The sequence below is a fragment of the Botrytis deweyae genome, assembly GCF_014898535.1.
Source record: "Botrytis deweyae strain B1 chromosome Unknown BDEW_010, whole genome shotgun sequence".
NCBI classification, from domain to species: domain Eukaryota; kingdom Fungi; phylum Ascomycota; class Leotiomycetes; order Helotiales; family Sclerotiniaceae; genus Botrytis; species Botrytis deweyae.
The window spans coordinates 238,288-263,585 of record NW_024066217.1 but is presented as its reverse complement, the minus strand read 5'-3'; the positions used below and the strand labels follow the sequence as shown (position 1 = coordinate 263,585).

General features: G+C 42.0%; 5 protein-coding genes across 5 annotated transcripts; 2 read left to right on the top strand and 3 right to left on the bottom strand.

Moving 5' to 3' along the window:
• Positions 1-549: 549 nt before the first annotated feature.
• Positions 550-2,399, bottom strand: EAE98_005172 (uncharacterized protein; the record flags this gene model as incomplete). Its single annotated transcript, XM_038952793.1, has 4 exons — positions 550-1,088; positions 1,196-1,909; positions 1,962-2,219; positions 2,276-2,399. 4 exons carry the CDS (start codon positions 2,397-2,399, stop codon positions 550-552), a joined length of 1,635 nt encoding a protein of 544 aa, XP_038810635.1.
• Positions 2,400-6,260: 3,861 nt separating this feature from the next.
• EAE98_005171 (uncharacterized protein) lies at positions 6,261-6,543 on the bottom strand (the record flags this gene model as incomplete). The annotated part of the gene is made up of 2 exons (XM_038952792.1): positions 6,261-6,421; positions 6,480-6,543. 2 exons carry the CDS (start codon positions 6,541-6,543, stop codon positions 6,261-6,263), a joined length of 225 nt encoding a protein of 74 aa, XP_038810634.1.
• A 207-nt stretch (positions 6,544-6,750) lies between these two features.
• On the top strand, positions 6,751-11,122 carry EAE98_005170 (uncharacterized protein; the record flags this gene model as incomplete). The annotated part of the gene is made up of 8 exons (XM_038952791.1): positions 6,751-6,966; positions 7,013-9,647; positions 9,717-9,920; positions 10,003-10,023; positions 10,088-10,217; positions 10,273-10,321; positions 10,371-10,622; positions 10,785-11,122. The coding sequence occupies 8 exons, from the start codon at positions 6,751-6,753 to the stop codon at positions 11,040-11,042; spliced, it is 3,765 nt and encodes a 1,254-aa protein (XP_038810633.1). The 3' UTR covers positions 11,043-11,122.
• A 4,680-nt stretch (positions 11,123-15,802) lies between these two features.
• Positions 15,803-20,064, top strand: EAE98_005169 (uncharacterized protein). The gene is made up of 2 exons (XM_038952790.1): positions 15,803-18,869; positions 18,939-20,064. Exons 1-2 carry the CDS (start codon positions 17,178-17,180, stop codon positions 19,416-19,418), a joined length of 2,172 nt encoding a protein of 723 aa, XP_038810632.1. The 5' UTR covers positions 15,803-17,177; the 3' UTR covers positions 19,419-20,064.
• Positions 20,065-22,399: 2,335 nt separating this feature from the next.
• EAE98_005168 (uncharacterized protein) lies at positions 22,400-24,518 on the bottom strand (the record flags this gene model as incomplete). Its single annotated transcript, XM_038952789.1, has 2 exons — positions 22,400-24,291; positions 24,377-24,518. The coding sequence occupies 2 exons, from the start codon at positions 24,516-24,518 to the stop codon at positions 22,400-22,402; spliced, it is 2,034 nt and encodes a 677-aa protein (XP_038810631.1).
• Between the last annotated feature and the right edge of the window lie 780 nt (positions 24,519-25,298).

The following is a 25,298-nucleotide window of genomic DNA, read 5'->3' as shown; positions in this document are numbered from 1 at the left end:
TACATTTCGATTGAAAGTGATGATGGTTTGGTTTGATGTCGAAGATTGAGAAGAGTGTATACTTTATTGTCCTGTTACTGTAGTCTGGAAGGTTCATTAGACGCTGTATTTGAGATAATCTTCCGTAAACTGCAGTGGCTATGAAAAATCATAGGTTAATCGTCGATGGGTAAACTGAGATGTGAGATACGCAGAAGTGAATATCCTGGGTTTCTCGAGTCTTCACGAGTTTGATCATTTCAATGACCATTTCAAATTCAATCTTGAATTGTGTGCGAAAGATTCACCCCCGAGCCTACCTAGGCATTCACAAATTTCGTGGTGTGTATTATGGCTACCTTCAATAGGGAGGAGTATAGAAATTCAATACACCCCAACATCCTTCAATCAGTTTTCATCTGCGAAGAACCAAATTACAATGCTGAGTTGATCTAAATTATTTATATAATTTGCTACATAGAGAACAACCTAAATGTAAGCAGGTAAGGACAACAAAATTATAATGACCACGATTGATACATCTTTTCCTTCCCATATACACCCCAAAATCTATATTAAAGAAATCTCCCTCTTCTCATACCCCACCGCCCTCCCATTAAGAACTCCATCCTCTCCACTAACCATCTCTATATCCGCTCTTTCCCTCAACAAAGCAGATCTATCCACTCCGCCCTTGCGCTCCACCAAATCAAAAGGAAACCACTCCGGCCTGACAATCACATACGCGGTGTAATCATACCAAGGCACTTCGATATCCTCACCCTTCTCATTCTTCTGCTTCCTAATACTCACACTCCACAAGATCGTCGCGATAACAGTAAGCAACACCATCTCGACATGATCCTGTCCAATACAAGCGCGTCTTCCCCAACCAAATCCGTGGTTGGCTTTGATGGATGGGAAATGGGTAAGCGGTTCTCTGTATGTGGGAAATTCGGGGGATAGCCAGCGCTCCGGACGGAAGTTTTCGGGATCGGGGTAGAGGACTGGATCACGGCAGAGACCCCATTCGAGTGCGAAACAGGTGGTGCCTTTGGCGAGGAAATAGCCATCGTATACATCGTCTTGGGACAGTACGTGAGGAACGCCTGATAAATTTTGTCAGTTTATCAAGTCATTTTGGGGATAGTTTCGAAACAGGGAAATATAAATTGCTAGAAAAAAAGAAGGGGAGGAAAATAAGAATCACACATACCAGCAGGAGCAGGACTTCTCCACCTGAAAATTTCTCTAATGATCGCTCTCACTACAGGCAATTGCTGGATATCATCAACAGAAGGTGGTCGATCCCCACACACCCTATCGACCTCTTCTTGTCCCTTGGCCTGCCACTCTGGACTAACAATCATAGCGTGGAAGAAACTTTGAATAGGTGACGACGTAAGAATACTTCCGATCAACGCCAACATGCCGATCGAATAGGTATTATCTTCTTCAAATTTAGGAGTAGTAGGCATGCTGAGATGTCGCGCCATCCAGGATGGATCCGGCTTCTCATTTAAAAGTGACTTTCTGACTTCCTCTTTCTCTCCAAACCAAAAGTTTCTCTCCCGTTGATAACGTACTCGTTCTGCTACTTTCCATGGTTGGAGGAAATCGGGAACCCAGTCTGGAATATTGCGGAGGAATGGAAGCTTGTTTTGGATATCACCATCGGCTGAGATACGGCGGAGGAGTTGGTTAGCACGCATGATGGTTTCTTTGGCGGTGGAGAGACGGCGATCATTCCAGGCCATTTGCGATGAGATTTGAGCGGTGCATTCTTCGCAGAATTGTTTGAAGAGGTGTGGTTGGGCGATGAGACGAGTGACGAATGTTGCGGCGCCTTTTTGAGAAAGGCCCTTGAGACGATCGGGGGGCATGCTGGACATGGTGGCCTTCATCCAAGTTTTGATGCGCCTCATGTCATCTGGATGGATATTAGTATTGTGGGAGGAAATTTCAGATACTGGGAGACATACCGCCATTGGTAACGAGGGGAATGTATCGATTTGTGTATCTGCAATCATCTCCGATAGCTGCAAGGAATGGTCTATCCGAATAGATGGCTCCTCTCTTGACAAACAGGTCTTCGCAAATTTTATGAGAGGTAATCCAGACGGTAGTATCGCCGTTCAGATTCACTTGGTACATGGTTCCATACTCCTTACTCCAATCCACCATTTTCATCCATGGATTCTTCGGGTCGAGATCAGGAACTGACCCAATGATTGGGTATCCTGTAACAAAACATCAGTAAAGATTCATCATTGAGGTATCATACATATTCTCTTACCTTTTGGACCCGGCAATGTTTTGGCGCCATCAGGTATCTTGACTTTCTTGAACAGACGCTCATAAGATACATAACATATAAAAATCGCAGCAGAAAACCCAAGCAGCAACAATGAGTATGCCATGCTTGCCTATGACGAAACGATCGACTATAGAATTCTGGAATGTAGAAAAAAGAGAGATGGGAGACTTGATATTAAAACAAAAATTGCAGCCTGTCCATCCAGCTCCTGGGAAACGAGAAAAAGGAAAAAAAGAAATACGAATCCAGTAGTACTACACTAGTTTCTCCAACACCAACAGATCCATCCACACTAAGACAAACTAGTCATTTTCCTCCCATATACCTACATTTCATCTGACGAGAACGACCAAGCCTCTCTCGAGCCTTGCACAACAACACCCAAAACATGCTTTCCAGCTCCATGTCGATCACGTAACAAGGGACGATTGTTTCCGTTGCTGAAACATCCTCGACGCGCTATGTTCCGAAGCACGGATACTAGAGATGATCCGCTAAACCCCTAGTGCCCCTTTTGCGTGCCGACCTTCGTATAGCTTGGCCCAATGCTGCATACATAAATACATTGCTTGTTTGAAGTTTGTCCTGTCTCGTCCTTTCAGCTTATGTAGAACGAGGATAATTGTGATGCATCATTGTAGATGTTGGCTGTACCCCCCACATTCGTGTCAGACTTTTGGGGGCTGGCAGATTTCTTCACGACGTCGCGTGCAGGGCTGAATTTAGTCGATTAGTAGTATGCTTACTTGTCATTCTTATCCATCGATGCTTTCAGAATTTGCGTGCGTTTGTGATTATCTACAGATTGACAACAAACAGATGCCGAGCTATCACAAAGTCAATATGTACGGAGTACAAGCGCAATCAAAATTTTACCCCGCGGACCGTCAAAAAGCTTAATGATGCAAAGCGTGTCGCACGGGGCTCTGCGCTCTTGAACATTTTCGAAATTGCATACTTGAATCTCTGATCTCATGTCTGTATATTTAGGTACGAGAGTAACTTTACCAATTGTTGGATAGGCATCGTGAGACAACCAATAATTCCAACTTTAGCTCGAGTGTGATAGAGAACATGTATGGACTGGATAACGACGGCATATCTAGATACGAGACGTAGGTATGTGTTTTTTTCTATTAGACTTTCTCTAACCAATTTCCTGTCAAAAAGCAAAGTATATGCCAGTGGATGAAATGGTTGACTCAGAATCTCTTACCCAAAACGAGATGGGGATATCTTTCATGAGTCTGCTTGGTTCGTTGTCTGGTATTTTGGTATGTTGTTTCGTAACTTTAAAGCTCATATCACCGAGTGTCTACGTGGTCCTAACTAGTCGCACCTAATGTATGTTTAGTAAGAAATGGAAAGAAAAAAAAAGCTATCAAAAGTTAGCTTGGATGTCTCGAGGATGTGAGGATGTGTAACGATAGTCGAGCGTCGATAAACGAACGCCTTATCGATCGCTACAGGGAACATATTAAGATTTCGTATTGTCGTGTACTTCGTAGAAAATTCAATTACAGCCTCTTGTTTTCCGAAAGACCGAAGAGCGAAGATCATGTATTTCACACATCTCGGAATCCAGTTTGGTTCTGAAGAGTCTTTGTTAGTGCTGTGAGGTTACATCTCAACAAGACTAATGCTTGTACTTAGTAATTCGATACAACCTCAACCTTACAAAGTACTCGTAGACGATGATGTTATAGATCAGGTTGAAGATTATCTATCGGTTCCATGGTAATGGCATGGCTTCAAGCATATTGGTATAGATAAGCAGATAACACAACGCTTCTTGATTATCCAAGGACGTGGATGTGTGTTCCGACCACCATGTTGAAGAAACATGAAACAAGACCATTTGTCCAAATATATTGATCATCGTGAGCCAAATACTGGAATAGCTATGGAAAAGTGACATGGATCTTACCCAAGCCTCTGTTGTAGCAAACATTGATACATAACTGCCAATACCTACGAGTAGGTAGTTACCAATCGAAGAAATCGCTTAACAATTTTTGATCTTCTTCAACATCGAAGTAAATTCTGATGGCTTTGATATTTCTATAATTAGCTCATCCAACCTCAAACTTTGAAAGACTGATGATTGAGCCCCATATCAACTTTTCTCCACAATACATTCACGGATAACCAATCAGAAATTTATGTCGATTCGTAACCATTTCTCCATTTGCGTTCGTTTGTAAGATCTTGAAACAACATACATACACACCAGATATCTGATCATAGATCTGGTGTGAAAAAGTGGGTAGATAGGTTATTAAAAGTTCTGGAAACAAATGTTTGTGAATTCGACGAGTATGAAGTTGTGTAAGGGAACGGCATAGAGGAAGTCATGATGAAGAGCGTCTTACTAACTCTCGCATTTATATCAAAGCCACATTGAGAAACATTCTGAAAGTTTTCTGTTGAATAATAGGAGAGGAATTTGAGAAAAAGAGTCGATCCATTTGCTGGCCAACTGTTGCGCAATAACCTCTTGGGATATGCCCCTCAATTCTTACGCAATGGGGTCAGTGGGAGGTCCATGTCGTATGCTATGAGACGGCTCTTTTATTTGTGAAAGTTTGACCTTGAATCTTCTTTATTGATTTTTGAATAGTATCGACTCGAAGGTAAAATTTATGTCCAAGGGAGATTGAGGGTCGTATATTCTTTGGAGAATCACAGTATTCCGATTCGAAACTCACAACATGAAGCCAACCGCAAAAGGCAGCAGAGAAAAACAGTTCCATGAACGGGGAAGATGATCTTCGCCGCACACAGGATTGGAAGTTTACATCGTTGCATTCCATAGAAACCGTTTTGTTCCTAAGGACATCTATTCCTTCTCCTGTGAGTAATGTCGGATTAAATGATTCCGGATGTGACCGTATCCTTACGTTTTCTCGATCTAATATTAATAGTAGGAGACTTTGTCGCTGCACTCTGGAGGCAAATTAAGTCCTTGAAAATGATTCCATCTCATGAGGGGGGGCGGGTGTAGGAGCACCCATCACTCATTTTTGCAATAATTCGGAATCGGCAATAGATACCAAGTGGTACTGAATCAAAAGGATCAATTGAACCGGCCTTACTTTGCCAAACTTCCCTCTCAAGGAAATCTAGTATTCTGCAGACAATTTCTTCATCTCACCAACACGAAGAAAACGATCAAGAAGAACCGCAAATCAGAACCAGCCAGACCACACCACACCACAGACGGAAAAGCACATCTAAAATCGCCCCCAGAAAACAACCCAAAAATCTCAATTCTGTTTATAGTCACCAACAGTTGGTCGTTGTCGTGATCAAACGTTTAATTTCGCAAACTTGGAAGTCGTCATCCAAACATCTCTGATTGGTGCTTCATATACGGGGTACACAACCTATCTCAAGCGAGCTTACATTATTCATCTAAAGAACCCCTCTTGATCTATTTTCATCATGATGTATTATTATACGGGTATGTACAGCCATGTGAACCAACATCCTGAAACTGCATGTGGGATACCGCGAAGAAAAAAGAATGCTGAGGGGTGGGTTAGTGAGTAATTATGTACATTCGTTGTTTGGATGGAATTAGGTAAACTGAAGCTTTTGATTTACGAGAGATGATTTATGGTTTTGGATGTTTGCAATAATTCAAACATTTGAATTCTCTATACACTCAACCTTTTGAACAGTATCAAAGTTCCAACTGGGTCCACGAATCAAAAGCTATTGACTGGCAGCCTACCCACCAGATCATCAAATGAAAACTCGGAGCAAATTTACAATATAATCAACATTAAGTTCCGAAAAGTTCTCTATATAGAAAACGGGTCCGTACATTCGGTAAGAGGATTGCATCGTACATTCCTTCGAGTCATGTAACATTGGTGAAGGGAAATTTCCGTATCGTGGCCAGGTTCAGCCTTACTGGTACAGGAAAGACGTTCCAGCATGGATAGAACGATCATACATACTATGGTTTCTGAATATCTTCAGTTCCCAAAACTGAGAATCCGTTGGCACTTTGATACAGTAAGTATATCCAAATGACCAACAACAATCTTTGGGAGATTCCTCCTTCAATTTCTCCTCTAGTTAGCGATTGCCTGGATCTCATTACACTATGATAGAAAGCTGTATAACTTTCTGTCAGTGACATTCACAAGCTGTGCCTCAAAAGTGTAATACTCACGTCGTGTCGTAGGATTCTCAATGATTCCTCTTCTCATCCATCCCGTTAGATTCTGGAGCATCATTTCGGCAATGGAAAATTATATCGTCTATCTAAGGGGTATCCAAAAACTCACACTCCCAGGTATCGCATATATAGATATTTGATAATACCTGTCATTCCATTTCGTAAATCATTCTCATTCTTTCCTTAGATTTCTCTCCTTGAAATTTCTTTCATTGGTATTCCCAGTCATTCCTTTCTGGTGTCAATATTACATTCAGTCTTTACCATGTCTCCTCTCAATTTGGTTCTCAGAACCGCTTTCATTCTTTCTTGTATATCGACTTCTTTTGCTGCAGTCTGCAATGACCAAACTCGAGCTTCTGGGGATCCCTCTGGAGAGGAATTAGCTGCATTCCTCAATTCTGAAGATCAGATCTCCCAGTTTTGTTCGGTGAATGTATCAGGGAAGACTTCAGGGAGTGTTAACTTCTCAGACTTCCAGGTAAGACACCTAAGAAAGATTTAATTCGACATACTAATTGAGGTAGATCTCTTTTGAGCGCAGTGATACCTCCAGTTCAACCTTGGAGCATTGCACGGAAGCACTCCAGGATATCGTATCCCAGTGCATTGAACCTTCCGATCCAGGAACTTATGGAGGAAGCTCAACATTTGAAAATGGAGAAACATACACCATCAGCAACGACTTGTATCCTCAAGCACCCATTGTCTCTGTGAGTCTAGAGAACCGAGCAGTGGAGGATGCGGCCAAACCGAAGCCTCCTAAAGTTACAACGAAAACAACTCCCAAAACAACTCGAACCAAAACATCTGTAGCAAAAGCAACCACTAGTCCAAAAACCACAGCAACTACTCCAAAGCCAACTCCGACTTCTGTGACTACGAGTCCGAAGACCACACAAACTACCCCTACTACATCTAAATCATCGACTACCAAGACAAGTTTATCTTTAGAAACTCCGAAAACGACAGCAACTTCCACTAGTTCCAAAACTACACAGACAATTCCCACTTCTTCAAAATCCTCCACATCCACATCTACCATCAAGACAAGTGTAGCTTCTGAGACTCCCAAAGCAACACCTTCAGCCACTACTTCAAAATCTGCCACTTCCAGCAGCCTTTCAACAAAAAGCTCTTCCATGACCAGCCTAACCAGTCTATCTTCCCAAACCCCCAAGACAACTTCCATAACCACGACTTCAAAATCTCAAGTAACCACCTCAATAACATCCCAATCATCGACTTTGAACACGAGTCCATCCTCCGCAACTCCCAAAACAACTTCGGTAGCCACCATTTCGCAATCCACAGAACTCCTACCTCCAACTTCAAAGTCCACAACTTCTAGTATCATCTCGAAGATTTCTTCCCCCAGCAGTCTCTCCTCAAGTCAAACTTCAACAAAGAAAAGTGGTACTAGCACTAGCACTACTTCCATCCCCTCCATTTCCTCCATTTCCTCAACCAAAAGCTCTTCCACCCACACTCCCACCATCACACCCGACGCTTCCACCTCAACCAAACCATCTTCAAGTACCATCCCATCTTCCCTCTCAACCACTCAACTCTCCACTTCAAGCCTGGAGGTATCTTCCCACACCCCCGAGCTAACTAGCACGCCTTCACAATCCACCCCCACAAAATCCGTTTCACTGGAACCTTCCTCGCAGAAAAGTACATCACAAACCGATCATTCATCTAGCAGCAGTATCCATACTTCTAGTCTCTCATCCACCAGTTCCCCCTCAAGCAGAACAAAAATCCTCACTTCCACATCCCTTCCTTCAACATCCCATACCCTCCAACCGACTCCCTCCTCACCTCCAGAATCCCTCCCCGCAACCAAATCAAGCATATCCCCCGAGTCCAGCGAAACAACTCCCGCAACGATCTCAGAACTCCCAAGCAGTGCAGATATCCATTCCTCCTCCTCCTCCTCCTCCTCAACAAAAACATCTTCCATTTCTTCCCTCTCTTCCAATTCAATCCCCGAAATCACACCCGGAACCACAATTTCCAGTTCTTCAGTGATTACCTCTTCAGTTTTTGGCGAATCAACTAATTCCGCTGGACATTCTAGTAGTACTATCGAGAGTAATACAATTCCCTCACCAATAACCACCTCCAGGATTTCAATTCAATCGTTAGCGTCTTCTTCAATCCCCGAAATCACACATTCTTCATCTACTTCATCGAGTGTTGCTTCTGGATTCGTCCCATCTACCTCGGTCCCCGAATCAACTTCGCAAGCAACCTCTCCCAAAACTCATATATCTTCCGGACAATCAGAAATTGTTCCTTCGCCTTCTCCCTCCACCCCCACATCCCAAGTAATCTCTACCGGATCCCTCACATCTTCCATCCAGCCCGAAATCACACCGCCTTCCTCGGAATCTTCGGTTTCCAGATCCATCTCTTCAAGTATTATCTCCGAGGCCATCCCTAAAAGTACTTCCACCGGATCCCTCACATCTTCCACCAAACCTGAAATCACACCTTCCCCCTCCAACCCATCATCTTCCGAAGCTACTCCTTCATCTCCCATCTCCGAAGCAATCCCTCAAACCCTTTCAACCAGCTCCCTTATATCTTCCACCCAACCCGAAATTACACCTGCTCCTTCCAGCCTCTCCACCCCCGAACTTAATCCATCAACTCCAGAAACCGAATTCACTTCGCAGGCCATTTCCACAGGATCTCTTCCCTCTTCCGTAGAGCCTGAAATTACTCCATCCCCATCTCCATCTCCATCTCCATCTGAGCCATCCGAACCAGTGGAAACCTCCGAACCAACCGAATCACCCAATCCCATCGAAACATCCCAGCCAGAAACTCCAGAAAGTAATCCAACCGAAACTGCCATTCCCTCCTCAACCTCATCTCCCTCATCCACATCAATCATTTCATCTGCCGCTTGTACAGCCACCACAGGAGGGAATTGCTCTACATGTTATCAATACTCTGGTTCTGGCGATATCTCGCCTTCTCTCTCCAACGAAACTACTTTGCAAACTCGCAAACTGCCACCATCGATTGCTGGTCGCATATCTACTACCAATCTACACTCAAAGATATCCAAACGAGTCACCGGATCATTTACTTCGTTTGACGCTGCCACTTCGTGTGTTTTTGGCTCGGTGGATGTTCCTTCTATTCCTGGTTTGTACACAACTCGTGAAAACCACGAATAATCCAAAAATTGTAATTTAGCTAACCTAATATATGAAGATGCATCTACTCTAGTCAGCAAAGCAGGTACTCAAACAGAATACTGGTATATTTTGCAAGATACTCCCGTGAACGCAACGACCTGTCCCGCACTTGGCTTTAAAAAAGTTACCGATGAAGCGCTTGTTTCTCAATTGATAAATTCAAATGCGGTTGGGTATACAAAGGCTGGATCAGGAATTGATTGGAAAGCGAATGCTCCTAGTAAGTGTCTGTCTCGAACGGATAGTCAGCTCTTACAAATATTGGACTGGCATACTGTAACTTTTGACTAACAAATCTTTAGCCGTTGGCGTAGATAGTGTTTGTAAGTATCGAGTCTCTATTTTAAAAGTAGTATGAGAGCACCAGACTAATGTCATTATTTATAGATGAATCAACAATTCTACAAGGCTTCTTCGCAAGTAGAGTTAACAACAGCAACTGTGCAGCTTTCAAGACTATTTTTGATCAGCCAGATACTGTCAATGCAGGAAAATCTAGGCTACAGACGATTTGGAAGTAAGTCTACAGATTACCTCCTCAAATGTCCACGGATTTTCTAATATAAATATAGTGCACTTCCTAGTGATATCAATCCCGACTATGCTGGAATAGATCAAAAGGTAATTTCTGCTCCAAAGATCATAAGATACATCACTAACAAACGAAAAGATAAGCACCGTCAAAGCACAAGCCCTCACCGGTGAATTGCAACAAAGTTATACCAGCAACGATGAGAAGTTAGCGTATATTTCCGAATTAGCCGTGGCAATGGCCATAACCAACGATGATGCCATTGCGAATCTTTTTCAAAGCACCAATCTCCGTATTTACAAGGCACTACTTGCTATCGATGCGGTTATTGGTGCTGATGCGGGTATTGGAGCTACCAATGGTACCACCACGACTGGTATTAAAGCAGACGTAAGTACTACCTACTACCCCTTTGCGCACCATTATATCATATTTCTTGTCCTTGATTGATACGAGGACAATAAGAAAGTCCACAATCGATTGCTCCACCAATAGGATCTCATGAGTTCTCCTTTCAACTTCAAGAGAAAAGCTAACACTCCTCTTTCTCAGTGGGCATCAACCTACCGCGTCTACCTTACTACCCTCCTAACCACCCGCTCCTCGACCATCCTCTCCCAAGTCTCTAGCTACCTTGATAATGATCTTGGACCTGCCGCCAGAAATGATAACGTTACACTTTCAGATGGAACGGTATCGGCAACTGAAAATTCCATTGGAAAGCGTGTTGACGCTTTACTAAATGCGTATCCTCTGGCTAATGCTTTTACATTTAACCAGGCCAAATTATTAGGATTTCCTAGTGTGTAGGTAAAGTTTGCAGGATGAATTTGCAAGGAAAGACTGAAAGAGGATAGAGGAGGTTTGTTAAGAATGGTAGCTTGATGATGGTGTATGTTTGATTTTGAATTTGGAGGATCGTTATTTTGAGTAATTGAGTTAGTTGTTTTCTTCGCCATTTGTAAAATATTATTATTTTCTTTTTTTCATGTTTTGTATTCGATTCTTCAATCTAAACACGAAATACCAATCATGACTTCAGCACGGAACTAAGGCTACCTGACTAGCCTTGATACGCATGGACCACACAAGGCTGACCAAGCTCCCCTCCACCAAAGCTCCCACTCTGACTCTCCATCGCAACTGCGATCACATCACATCACAACTCAATCCGCAACTCAACATGAGTACTCTTCAAAATCAAAGTTCTGCCACATCTGCCAAAACCTTTAAATTTCCCCGCGAACATTCTTTTCCTCCTTTCTTCACCCTCCAACCTACCTCTTCGACTCTCCATGCGCAACTTCGCAAATGGAGCGATTTAATCCTTTCCTATTTTGCGTTTCATCGATTGTTTCGTCTTACGGTTTCTACGTTGTTATCTTCCGAGTTGTTTAGAAATGAGAGGATTAATAGGAGATTGGATGAAGAGGGGTTGAGAGAGGTATTGGAGTTTATGAGAAAGGAGGGGAGAGTGGAGTGGATTGGCGGAGGGGGGAATGGGAAAGTAGGTGGAGATATATGTTGGGTATGGTGGAGGAAGGTAGATGAATGGGCGAGGGTTATTGAGGAATGGGTTGATGAGACGGGGCAGAGAGGGAGTGTGTTGACACTTTATGAGTTGGTTGAGGGAGAGGGAGGCAGGGGTGCTGGTATGTTATTTATTTTTGTCTTCTGGCTATCTGGGTTGGAAGAAGAGTATGCTAACAGATGGATTGGCAATAGAATTCCACGGTCTAGATACGGAAATATTACAAAAAGCATTGGCGATACTGGTGAAGAAGGGAAAAGCTCAAGTTTTCGGACAGGAAGATCAACAGGGTGTAAAATTCTTTTGAGCCATGGGAACATTCCAGAATACATACAAGGTTAAGATCCAAAGTCTTATACCATCCATGCGTTGCGGGACGATTGAAATAAGTGTCGAGGATTGATAAATCTTTTGGATGGGAGCATTCCGCATTTGAATTCGCATAAGGAGGGAGGAACTCTTTCACTGAAGCTTCGTTCCCCTTTTGAATCTTCAATAGGCCTCCACCGAACTTTGCCCGCACCAGTATTATTAGTCAATACTTGAGCACACCCAGCCCAAGATCCTTTCCATGCCTGTCTTCCAGAAAACCCTTTAATCGAGAAACATACAGGAGGTCACAACTTTAATCATGGTACACACACTTAACAGTGCGTACCTAGGTAGTCTCACAAGAAAGTAACCAGAGTCAAAACGACTCTTTCGGGAGCAAGGTCGACGCAAAGATCACAAAGCGAACCAAGCTACATGTAGCCAGAAACTCGAAAGGAAATTTGGACGCCATAGCTAATTCGTAGCTGTTGGGCCTAGACCTAACGAATGAAAAAAAAAATCCTGTCCCGCGTTACCGTGTATCGTCTTTTCCCGCTGTCTCCGGGGGACGTACCGAAATTAGATGGAGAATAATATTTGTCCTTCAGCTGGCCTGGGTAGATTGCTAGCACGCATGGAGACTAGCACCATCGAGTCTCATCGACCATCCCTTTTTCTTAGCAATAGATTTATGTTTGATCTGCGAGATTTTCTGATGGTACTTGGAAGTACTGGAGCCTTTGTGTGTGTTTTTTTTTCAAGATGGAAATTGGAGGGATGATTAGTGGGTGGAATGAAGGGGTGGGTGGGTTATTGGGGGGAAATATTGGGGGGTTTGTTCGTTTTTGGTATATAATTTTATAAGAGAGATATATATATACATATACCTAGGTAACTTACATACAGAAGTCGAAAGTAGATAGGGAGGTACTGGTCTAGTGGCATGGATGAGATTACAATCCCCAGCCAGGAAAGCTCCACCATAGCATGGAATGAAAAAATATAAAGTTGCTCACGTTAAGTTGATTCCATATCGTACATGTCATACCGATCATATCGTACATACCTAGCAGATGGTATACTCCGCACGATATATATATGGAGTACATATTTCACTCTCTGATAGCCTACGATATAGGAATACTACTCCGTAGGAAGTATTCCATGGATGGTCGAATTGTCGAATTGTGGAATCATAGAATCATGGAATCATGGAAGAGGGTCATTGAGTGTAGTGTGTGACTGTGATGGTTGATTGGCTGGCAAGCTTCTTCCTTGTTGGAAGGAGGAAGGGATGGGGAATGCATGGTTTTTATGTATTATAATTTGTATTGTATTGTATTGTACGAGTAGGTAGTGTAATATAGTATATTATAGTATAATTTGAGGTGAGGTGATGGGATGGGATGGGATGGGATGGGATGGGATGTGATGGATGATTGGTGAGTAAGTGGCTTATGAGGATTACGTAGGTGGTTGATAGATGGTGTGAATGGGTAGATGGGATGGATAGCTAGTAGGTGGATAGGTAGAGAGGTAGAGAGGTAGAGAGGATCAAGGTCTTTTGGCTTGTGGCTTTTGGATTGAATGGAGGGCTTGGAGATAGGAGATAGATAGGAGATAGATGAGAAATAAATAGAAAATAAATGGAAGATAAATGGAAGATGAATGGAAGATAAATGGAAGATAAATGGAAAATAGATGGGAAATAGATGGGAGATAGATATAGCAAAACCTCTCTATAAGGATACCGGTTTTTGTAGTCTTTTTTAAGGATATATAGAGGTATCCTTATATAGAGGTATCCGATTAATATCAACCTGATAATAATTAGTTTCCGATTAGCCCCGATTAATTCCAATCGGGTTATATTCTATAACAATTTCGGAAAATTTTCTATTTTCACAAAATATAACTAGATTCTTTATATAATAGCTCAGATCCTAATGATTTTATTGATCTAATAAGGATATATGTGATTCTAGAACCGGAAAATATAAGGATATCCTAATAAAGGGGTTTTAAGGATATAGATTTTTTTTAACCTTGAAAATTCTTAGAACCGAAAAATATGTCCTTATAGAGAGGTTATCCTTATAGGGGGGATCCTTATAGAGAGGTTTTGCTGTAGGAAATAGATAGGAGAATATAATTAATTGTATTTGGGTATTCGGGTATTTGAGTATTCGGATAGGTAGGGAGGCTCGGAGGTATTGAGAGTGAAAATTCAGGGAAAGAGATGGATTGATAGATACTAGGTAGATAGATAATAAATAGACTCCAAGTAGTATGTATGTATATATGTAGGTAGGTATATGTTACCAAGTACCAAGTACCAACAGCCAACACGGTGGATTTGAATCTAAAATTTGAATTTGATCTTGAATTTGATTTTGAATTTGATTTGATTTGAAAGCCATCATCCCATCCCATCCCATCCATGGATTTACTTGATTCGACTGACGAATGAGAAGTGTACGGTCCCTGAATTTATCTCCGAGGTGTACCTTTTTTAATATATTTATATTGCGATTATGATTACCTAGGTACGTATGATTACTCGGTAAAGGGTGGTTTGGGTGTTGACGGTTTTTGTACTGTATCCGTACTGTCCGGTCTTCGTTTTCCCCTTTCTCTTGCTCTTGCTCTTCTGTCTATGGAGTTGGTAGGTAGGTAGGTATCGGATGGATTGGTTATTGGGAATGCTGAGGTGGAAAGTTGAGGTTGGGGAATGAATGGATGGATGGATGGATGGTGTTGGTGGATGGTGGATAGATATTAGATACTAGATACAAAAACTAGATGTTAGATGTTAGATATTAGATACAGAAACTAGATATTTTCTTAATAAATAAGTAGTAAATACTTTCCCTGATAAATTCATCAGCATTAGTTAACTCCTATGTAGTTAATTAGTTCCCCAATAGTTGATTAGTTGTACGATATGAAAATACTCGCTGCCTTGGAAAGTTGCATCTCATTGCTCATTGCATGCAAAACAAGTTGAGCCGTCCGTCATCATTAATTAAAGATCCGAGTTGTCATAATGCATACATCCATACCCTTCGATGGGCCTATGTCTATTCTCGATTGCTCCCTCATCCAATGTTGCATTCACCGCTATTAGATGTGTTTGATCTCTTATCTCTCCATGAACTACTAGCGACGAACTACCGACTAGTTGCTCCTTCATTGATAGAACGGGTTCCAAACTTCTATACTTCTAAACTTAATTCTTGAGAGATCGGTAGCAACGGGAACGAGAGACTGGTTTACTTGCGGTGGAATCTCTGGCTTTTGGGTTGGGATAGTACACTTCACTGGTGAGATGATGATGATCGTCAACTAAGAGGGTGTATGTGTAGATGCAATGGATGGAGATGGAGATAAGAAATGTTTCAAGAGGAGAAGAGAGATCGATTCGATTGAAATATAAACTTTTATATTTGACTTCCTTCACTTCCTTGACTTCCTTGATTGACTGACTACCTTGACTACTTTGACTACTTAACCCTATCTATCTGTCTTTGTTTATATTATTGAATATCTTTTTATATTCAGATTGCAGATACTACCTAGTACTCATATACTCCTAATTCATATACTCCTTCCTATACAACATACTCATCATTCATATATATATATATATATATATATATGTATGTATATATGAATCCATAAACGTATTCTCATCTTATATACACATTCATACACATATTGATATATTCATTCATATATCCATTTATATATACACTCATATACATCCATATATATACAAACACATACACACACCTCCTACCATCTCTTCCAAATATATCAGAATCAGGGGAGGGAGTAGTATCCCCAGTTTGTTCGAATCTTTCTTCCACGAGTCCACCAGTCTATGAATCGATGAGATGAGTCCACGACCCACCGATTGCTAAATGAAGCATTTGAAATGATCCACCGAATATCATTACGACCACATTAAAAAGTTAAAAGATCAACTTAATCCTTACAGACTTGAGGTCGCGACCCGACTTCTCGAAATTCTCTGACCCTTGTTCATTACGAAAGTGGGAAATCATACTTGAGGGCTTCTTTTTGGTTGTTGCTGTTGTAAATATTATTATTGTTATTATTATCATTATTATATTGTTATTACTATCATTATCATTTCTTCGCAATTGCTGTTTGTGGATTCTTGACATTGAATCTTCTTTACAAGTTATTGCTTTTTTTTAACTTCAGAATTCACCACTTCAAACACGACTTTTACACTTCATATCACCACTTCTCCAATTCATTCTATCGAAAAAGTTGGCTCCAAAGCATCTCATCTCATCCATCCATCCATCCATCAATCCAACACTTTCCATTATACACCCACCAGCTTTGCTTGCTTCACACTCTTTCTGTCTTTCTTTCTCTCTTTCTTTCCTTCCTTCCTTATCTAGAAACGAATTCATTACGGAGTACGAACCCATAAAATATATCTCTTCCCTCCCCCTCACCGAAGACGAGCGAAAACAAAATATCTTTTTCATTTGAGAATAAACTCGACCCGACAGCTTCTACAGCAGCAACACTCTTTGCAATCCAATACCGGTACATCAACATCAACAAATAATATCAATTTCATTTTCACTACCTCCATCACCACCTGGACGACAAATTCCATTCATTACAATCGTTAATTTTTAAAAAGGCTTTATTTATTTCCTAGCTTTTGTTACTCTCGTTCAATCGATCAATCGATCAGTCAATCAATCAATCAATCAATCAAGCTTTCAAAAAGCTCTTGTTCTACTTCGATTTGAGCCAATTCACTTCTCCATCCAATTCCACGTCGATAAATCACAAGATTCGAATCTAAATCAATTTCCATTCCTTCCTTACCTCCTTCGGAACAAGCCTCAAAACCCGACAATCCATAAATACCTACATAGCATAACATAATCAGGGGGAGCAGGTATCATCTCATCTTTTCGAAACGGTAAATCATCATACCGCCTCCACCTTCTCCTCCCCCTCCACTTCATCCCGGCTTTCAATTCAATACCGCCAAAATAGCTACCTTACGAGAAAACCACTACCCTCAAATTCCATCTTTTGAAGATGCGATGATCTATTCAAATGATGCGGGTTATCCAACATCAATGCCTGGTTCACCCCCCGAGTTAACGGGATCGAAATCCTCGAAATCCTCCTCATTCCATTCCTCTTACCAATCCGATAATGATGAAATTCTCTCCGACGTCAATCATTTCGAAGAAATTGGACTCGACGACGAATCAAGAATTGACTCGGACATTGGGGAATTCGCCGTCAAAATGTCGACAAATCCATATTCCTCAACATTCACCACTGATTTGCGAAGTCAAGCAAAGCGACAACAACAACGAACTCCCATGTCTGCGACCCAAGGAAATACTAGAATTCCAAGAGACTTGACATCAACGACAAAAAGTCGTCAGGGTTATCCAACATTGAGGTCACAGATAAGAAATGCGGCATCGGATGGCTTGGCCATTGTGCCTGTACCCAGTTCATCAGCAAAAACCAGAAGAGGATTGAGTAGTCCCAGTGCACCTGTATTACCCACTACACTTACACGACAGCGAAGTTTGAGCCCAAATATTGGCGCAAGTCCAAGAAGTAGTATATCCGGAGCTTCCGCGAAAGGAAGAAGGGGCAGTTGGGTTTCGAATCGAGAACGAAAGACTATACAAGAGTTAGAAAAGGAATGTGATGAGGATGATGGAGATGATGTACCTGACGAATGTCTTCTGGAAAATGTGCCAATATCGCCGCGGCCTCCACAAGAACGAGCAAGTGCTGCACCATCAGCATCGACGAGTCCTGAGAGACCTGCGAAGGAGAAAACAAAGCCACTTGGAAATGGAACTTCTGCCAAGCCGGCAGAACAGGGAGAACTTAGATCACCAAGAGCGATCATGACACGAGGAGTAACGACGGGACAATTTTCAACTAATCATTTTAATTCTAATAAACCTCGGGCAAAGAGTTGGAACGAAGCTTTGTCGGATTTGAGTGAAGAGGCAAAGGCTTTGACAGAAGCGTTGGAGGCATATGCGGAGGATGAAGAAAGAAGGGATTCCGATACTCATAATTACCAACGTTCAGCCAAGCCAACAAGAGTGAAATCATCATTCGCTGAATTGCCTCCATTACGAAGAACTGAACTGATGATTGATCCGCTACCTATATCAAAGGAGAAGGAAGCCGTTCTTTCGAGGACAAGACCATCATGGCTTCCGCCAAAGGATCCAGCTGAGGAAAGACGACATCTTAAAGAATATCAAAAGATGATGGCATCAGCAGAGAAAGTGGAACGTCAGAGAGAATCCGAAAAACGTAGCAAATCAACTTGCAGAGATGACACAGCAAGTTCTTTGTTACGGATTTGGGAAGAACATGTTTTACCCAACTGGGATGACGTGATAAGACAACGAAGAACGAGAGAATTATGGTGGAGAGGTATAGCGCCAAGAAGTCGTGGAGCCGTATGGTTACGAGCGATTGGAAATCCCTTGGGTTTATCGGATTCATCATATACCGCTGCCCTTCGAAGAGCTCAAGCTTTAGAAACGACAATCAAGAGCGGTTCTCAATTAAGTGCAGAAGAGGAGAGGAAGAAAGGTTGGCTTGAACGTATTGAGAGAGATGTTAAGGAGACATATCCTGAACTACGAATATTTCAACCCGAGGGTCCTTTGCATGTGGCATTAATGGATGTTCTCAAAGCTTATTCCATGTACAGGAGTGATGTGGGTTACGTACATGGAACAAGTGTAAGTAACAATTCTTCTTTTTTAATCTCTACCTTTTTGCTTTAAAATGGAGAACTAATTCTTGAGTAGACAATCGCAGCCATACTTCTTCTCAACCTTCCCGATCCTTCCTCGTCTTTTCAAGCTCTCTCAAATATTCTCAATCGACCTCTTCCTCTCTCCTTCCATACCAATGACCCCGGCGCCATTTCTCGTGTTTATGACCTCTTCCTCACCACCCTATCACAAAAATTTCCACGTCTTCATTCTCATCTCACATCAGAAGGATTAAACTTTAATCCAGATGTTTATCTTCGTGATACATTTGTCTCTCTATTCACGAGCTCGATATCCTTTGATAATGCGAGTAGATTATGGGATGTAACAGTTTTTGAAGGCGATTCAGTATTGGTTAGAGCGGCGGTGGCACTTTTTGGATCTCTGGAAAGCAAACTTCATAGTGTTAGTAATGATGAAGAAATTTTGGAAGTTCTTCAAGGGGGGATTGGTGCTGAGGGAATGGGAGAAGAGGATTGGATTGCGGCTGTTAGAGGAGCTGGGAAGTCGTGAGATTATTTGTAGATGGATTGATGGGCAAAAGGAGTTTTGAGCGAGTTGATTGGGAATGAACAGGCATTGCGAGGAAAAGATGGATGGATGAGAGGAATGTACAGTACCAGTCTAGTCGACCTACATACAATTTTGTGTAGGTGTACAGTAGTTTAGATGGGGAAGCGATGATCAGTCAATCAATCGATCGATCGATCAATCAACTTTTAAAGCATTTTATGTTTTCTGTTTTTGATGAGGTGAATGATTCAATTCTATCATTAAAAATGTGGTGTGTATGTGTTTGATACAGGGGAGCGGACCCGATTCCTCTCGATCATGTCATGTCATGCCATGCCATGTTGATATCAGCTGATGTTTATGTTCCTGGGTACCTAGTAGGTACCTACCTAGTATCTGTAGGTATATCATATTGAATGTGTACGTGAGTGAGGATCGATGTGGTGAATGATATGATTTCTTTCTCTCATTCTCTCATTCTCTCTTTCTCTCTTTCTCTCTTTCTCTCTTGATTTTCATGAACGATCTGGTTAAGTAAGTGATAAGTAAGTAAGTGGTAAGTAAGTGATAAGTAAGTGATAAGTAAGTGATAAGTAAGTGATAAGTAAGTGATAAGTAAGTGATAAGTAAGTGATAAATAAGTGATAAGTGACGATGGTTTGGGGAGGGAGCGCGGGGGGGGGGGGGGGGGTTGAGGGGTTGAGGAGGAAAGGAAAAGAAGAGAAGAGAAGAGAAAAGAAGGGAAAGGGGGGAGAGATTCGGTTTCTGATATCTACCGTGAGGTGTGCAATAAAATGAAATGATATGGTATTAATAGGGGGATGTTGAATGGACCTCGATGGATGTTGAAGGGATGAATGTTGAAGGGATGAATGTTGAAGGGATGAATGTTGAAGGGATGAATGTTGAAGGGATGAATGTTGGAGGGATGAATGTTGAAGGGATGAATGTTGGAGGGATGAATGTTGGAGGGATGAATGTTGGAGGGATGTTGGAGGGATATTGGAGGGGAGGGAGGAATAGGTACTCTGAGGGAACTTTTCGGAATGGGATGGATGGATGGATGGATGGATGGATGAATGGAATAGGGATGGAATAGGGATGATTGAGGAATGATTGAGGGATGGAATAGGGATGATAGATGGATGGATGGAATAGGAATAATTGAAAGATAGGAAGGAAAGGAAGGAAAGGGAAGGAAAGGAAAGAGGTGGCGAGTATGGGTGCGGGTGTGGGTGCGGGTGTAGAAGTTTGAGGATGTAGAGAGGTAGAGAGGGAGGGGGGGAGGGAGGGAGGTTTGTAGATTGGAGGTGAGGTGAGGTGAGGTGAGGTGAGGTGAGGTGAGGTGAGGTGAGGTTGAGCTTTGTTGGTATTGAGTGTAAGTATATAAGTATATAAGTATATGAGTATATAAATGTATAAATGTATAAATATATAAATGTATGAGTGTGTGAGTGTGTGAGTGGGAAATTTCTGAAAGGAGATCTCGAAGTTGGAGGAGTTGGAGGGGTAGATTTTGATGCGGATTTTGATGCGGGGTTTAATGTGATGTTTAATCTTAATTCTAATGCTTAATATACAATATGTATGTATGTATGTATGTATGTATGTATGTATGTATGTATGTATGTATGTATGTATGTATGTATGTATGTATGTATGTATGTATGTATGTATGTATGTATGTACGTATGTACGTATATATATACATTCAGCTAATTACTGCGGATTTTTGATCGCTCGGTGGGGAGGATATACTAGGTACCTACTTATCTATGATTGAGGTTAATCATCTGTAATTAATCAGGTGCTGGTTAGTATGCGCGAATAAGCTAGCTACTCTGGATTATCGATCGGTATGTGGGTGGGATATGATGTACAGAGTATTTATTGCAGAGGGGAGAGGAAAGACAAGAGAGGAAGAATTTAGAGGTATGGTTTGCTGGTCTGGTCCGGTGTGTTGGGGTCTTGGAGTCGAGGTAACATAGGTATATATCTATGATCGATTTTTATCAAAAAAATATATCAGAGAAGAGGAGAGAAAGAAGAGAATGATATATCTTTATAAGATTCCATATTTGGAAATAGCAGATAGCTTGTTATGTTGTATATAGGTGAGTAACCGAATGTTGAAAAATGTCACAAATATCATTCATCAAACTTCAATTTCAATTTCAATATCTTTTAATATTTTGAATTCCTATTCCTTACTTGTTCATCCACTCCAATTCCAATCCCAATCCCTAACAGGGGAGCAGCGTGAGCGCTCAACCCATATGCAAATACTATAATATGAACCCTATACAAATAATCCCAGAAGCATCTTCAATCCTCTCCTCCTTCCCCAAGATCCCCCAGCTCTATAGCCTTCTTCTCATTCCCAAATAGTTAGGATAATAATATACAAAAGTGTTTCAACGAAAGTTAAGTAAACGGTGGTATGTAGGTTGAACAAAAAAACAAAAAACAAAACACACAAATGCCTCTAAACGCCTGCCTGCCTACTGACTGGTATTTCCTCCCTTCCTCGCGTGATTCCAAACACATACATGTATCTCTGATTCTCTCTTAATCTGCCGTAACGCCGTTGCTTGCCAAGGAGAAAAATGAATGGGGTATGCCAAATGATAATGATAATGCAATCCATGGTATGCTTTCGAAAACCAAAAAAAAAACCCTCAGAATGAAAAATCTTCCTCGTCGTCATCTTGTCTTTTCCCTCGTTGATCTCAATGATTTTTAACTCTTAACACCGTACACGTATCTCTCATTCTCATCTCATCTCGTAGCTCATAGTACTACATATCCATTAATCCTTCCATGTCTCATGAAAATCTCGCTTCGTCTGGGGTCTAGTAGGTAACTAGATGGGCTCAATGCCCGGCGTGATGATTCGATACAGTATCACTACTATATCATAGCACTGCAATATGAAGTTTTTCCATCTTCCATACCAGTGGAAGATATCCAAGTCAGGGTTTCTAGATCAACAAGAAATCCCAACCCTTCATCTGCATTACCTCTCTCCAGGAGACATAATGTGCTTCACCACCACCAGGACTGTATCTCCCATCCACATGACTCCAGACTTCCTTAAGAAGAGTCGATACACGACCGAAACTTCCTTGGTTGGCGAAATCTCCAAGAGCAGCGAGACGCTCGGCAAAATGGTGACGGAAGGGAGAATGAGTAGTACTGACAGATCCTCCAATGAGATAAACCCATACGAGACTACGATCATAGCCTCCGGGTCCAGCGGGGATGTATTCAAGTGCTTGTGTAAGTTTGTTAACCAACCCGACACAGCTATCTTGACTTGGGGAGAAGCCAGGAACGAGACTGCAGAGATAGATACGAGCTGCGAGACGGAAAGCAGCAGTCATATTCTTGCTCAATTGCTTGGGACTGAGAATACCATGAGCATTGAATGGAACACGGGGACCGGTTTCACCGATTTCCGTAAGTCCGATTTGATCGCCGAGAGCATGGACGTGTTGACAAAGCTGAATGTCATCCATGCCATCATTCTTGAGAGCTTCCAAACATGCGATTTCAGAAATGAGATACAAAACGCGATCTTCACAGCCCATGAGTTCTCTCAAGCCGAGAGATGAGTTGGTTTGCGACAAATGCTTTTCTCTGTATGTGTGAGCAAATGTGGGTGCACGGCCTTGAATGGTCGAACCGAGGATGTCGATCCAAGCCGTCAAAGTCATGTTGAAAGGCATCAGATCATGCGATTCGGTGACGAGACGTGGCAATTCGAGTTTTTGAACGAGAGAAATCGCAGCTTGGAAATGTTGATGCCATGGGATATCGGGGAGAGAGTCGTCGAATCGACCGACCGAGCATTGAAAGAAGATCATTCCCAATGTAGCTTCCAATATCGATACGTGATCAGTGTCGCGGTTGAGAGCTTCACAAAGTTCGGAGATGGTTGCATATCGGTGGCGCATGATATCGTTATCGATTTGTTCTCCTTGGATGTTCATGGTGGATTTGAAATGTTGAGCAGAAATGCTGAGACAGCAGTGTAGGTAACATTTGTTGCTTTGAAGTGCTGGAAGGATGTAATCTGTTCGTGCGGAACCATGTTGGTTGCTTTCGAGAATTGGAAATATGGTAGGTAAAACATCTGAGACGAAATGGTCGAGAAGTCTTTGATCACCCTCATCCAATTCAATGGCAACTTGGCGGAATGATGACGGTGGACCGTGGGAGAAATCGAAGAGATTCATGTTCAATGCTTCCTCTGCTAATACTTCATGTCTTTCATTGTATACAGTGTCCCACTCATGATCAATTGGGAAGGATGGTAGCATCGATTCGGGTGGTGGTGGTGGATGGAACGTGCTAAAGGTAGAGATGGTTGATTCGCGGCGAGTAGGAACATCATTAACAAACATTTGTCGTTCTGTCTTTACATCAATCTCATAAGGTGAGTATTCCGGATAAATTGCGTATTGAGAATGCGATGAGTGCATTTGCGCATTGTAAGCCGTGTAATCGGCCATGGGAGGGGCATTGAAATCAAAGAGAGATAATTGAGAATCAATTGATGATGATCGATTGCGGTCTAAGGAGTCGGAGTATGTTGCAGAGGTAGGTAATGAGTGTGTAAGTCCAGGAGGGGTATCGATACTCGATGACATGACTTGTTGTGTTTGAGCTTGAGATGGTGCGGTTGTCTTTTCCGTGAGCTTCTTTCGCTTGATGATAGTCTTGATCAGCTCTTTTTGCTGGCGGCGCAACTCATTGTTTGACCACCACGAAGGTCTCTTGTATTCACATCGTAAACCTAGATGCTTACAAGCACTGCAAGTTATGGCACCTTCATCACACTTCTTTCTTCTTAATCTACATGTGTAACAACCTTGATAGCTAAGGTCAGTATATAAAGTCGGACGATGAGAGATATCAAAGAATATCGAATTGAGATGAATTAAAGTCGAACGAACCTGTCCTTGATCGTCTATGCATTTGCATCTTTCCTTTTGTAGCAGGAGCAGCTTTGGGAGCTTTTGGTTTGGGTTGAGCGACAGCCATGTTGACGTTCGTCGTTCTGATTGCTGATTGAGCGTTGGGGGGTTGTGTTGACATTTGTATTTGTACTGTACCAGCAGTAGATAATAGTGGGGGCGGCGAGAGTGTGAGTTCGGTTCGAAGTGCGTGATATTGCGATGAGAGACTGGGGTTAGTAGCGTAGGTGATTGGCGAGACCGGGGGGACTGATAAAATTAATGAGTGTCGGTTCAAATCAAGTCCAGCTTGACCTTGAGTAAATGAGTGGGTTGTGCGGGTGGTAGATGTTGAATTAGGTAGAGACAACAATCTAACGACGACGATGCGGGGAGGGAGGGACTAAGAAATTGACCTTTTTGTTTCGATGTTCGAGAGCCTCAATGAAGAAAGTGAGGTAATGGTTGCATGCTCATGACCTATATATGAAGATGTCGAAAAGATGTACAATAATCATCTTCAGCCATGGGAAGAATTGGAAAATCTATTTCTGGATATCGAATGGAGTGATGCTATTTTTCCTGCATTCATCTACCTAGCTCATATTCCCGCCCACGAACGTACATGCACACGTGCGGCTACCAGTTGGTGCCCCTTTGGCCCTATGAGAAGACGATATCAACTAGGTCCGAATATAGGATACTTCCCATTGAGGAATGGTGGATGAAAGGTGGGTGCCGTTGTGCACTAGGCACATAGGATTAGACTAGGGAATATAAAAAGAAGGCTAGTCAAATAAAGTGGCCGCATCGCATGGGGGCAGCATTCACGAACGAGCCTAAAGGAACATTAGGAAATATTATCCAACATAGCATTATGGATAACTTCAAAAATCATGATTGGTGAAGATGATGATAATCC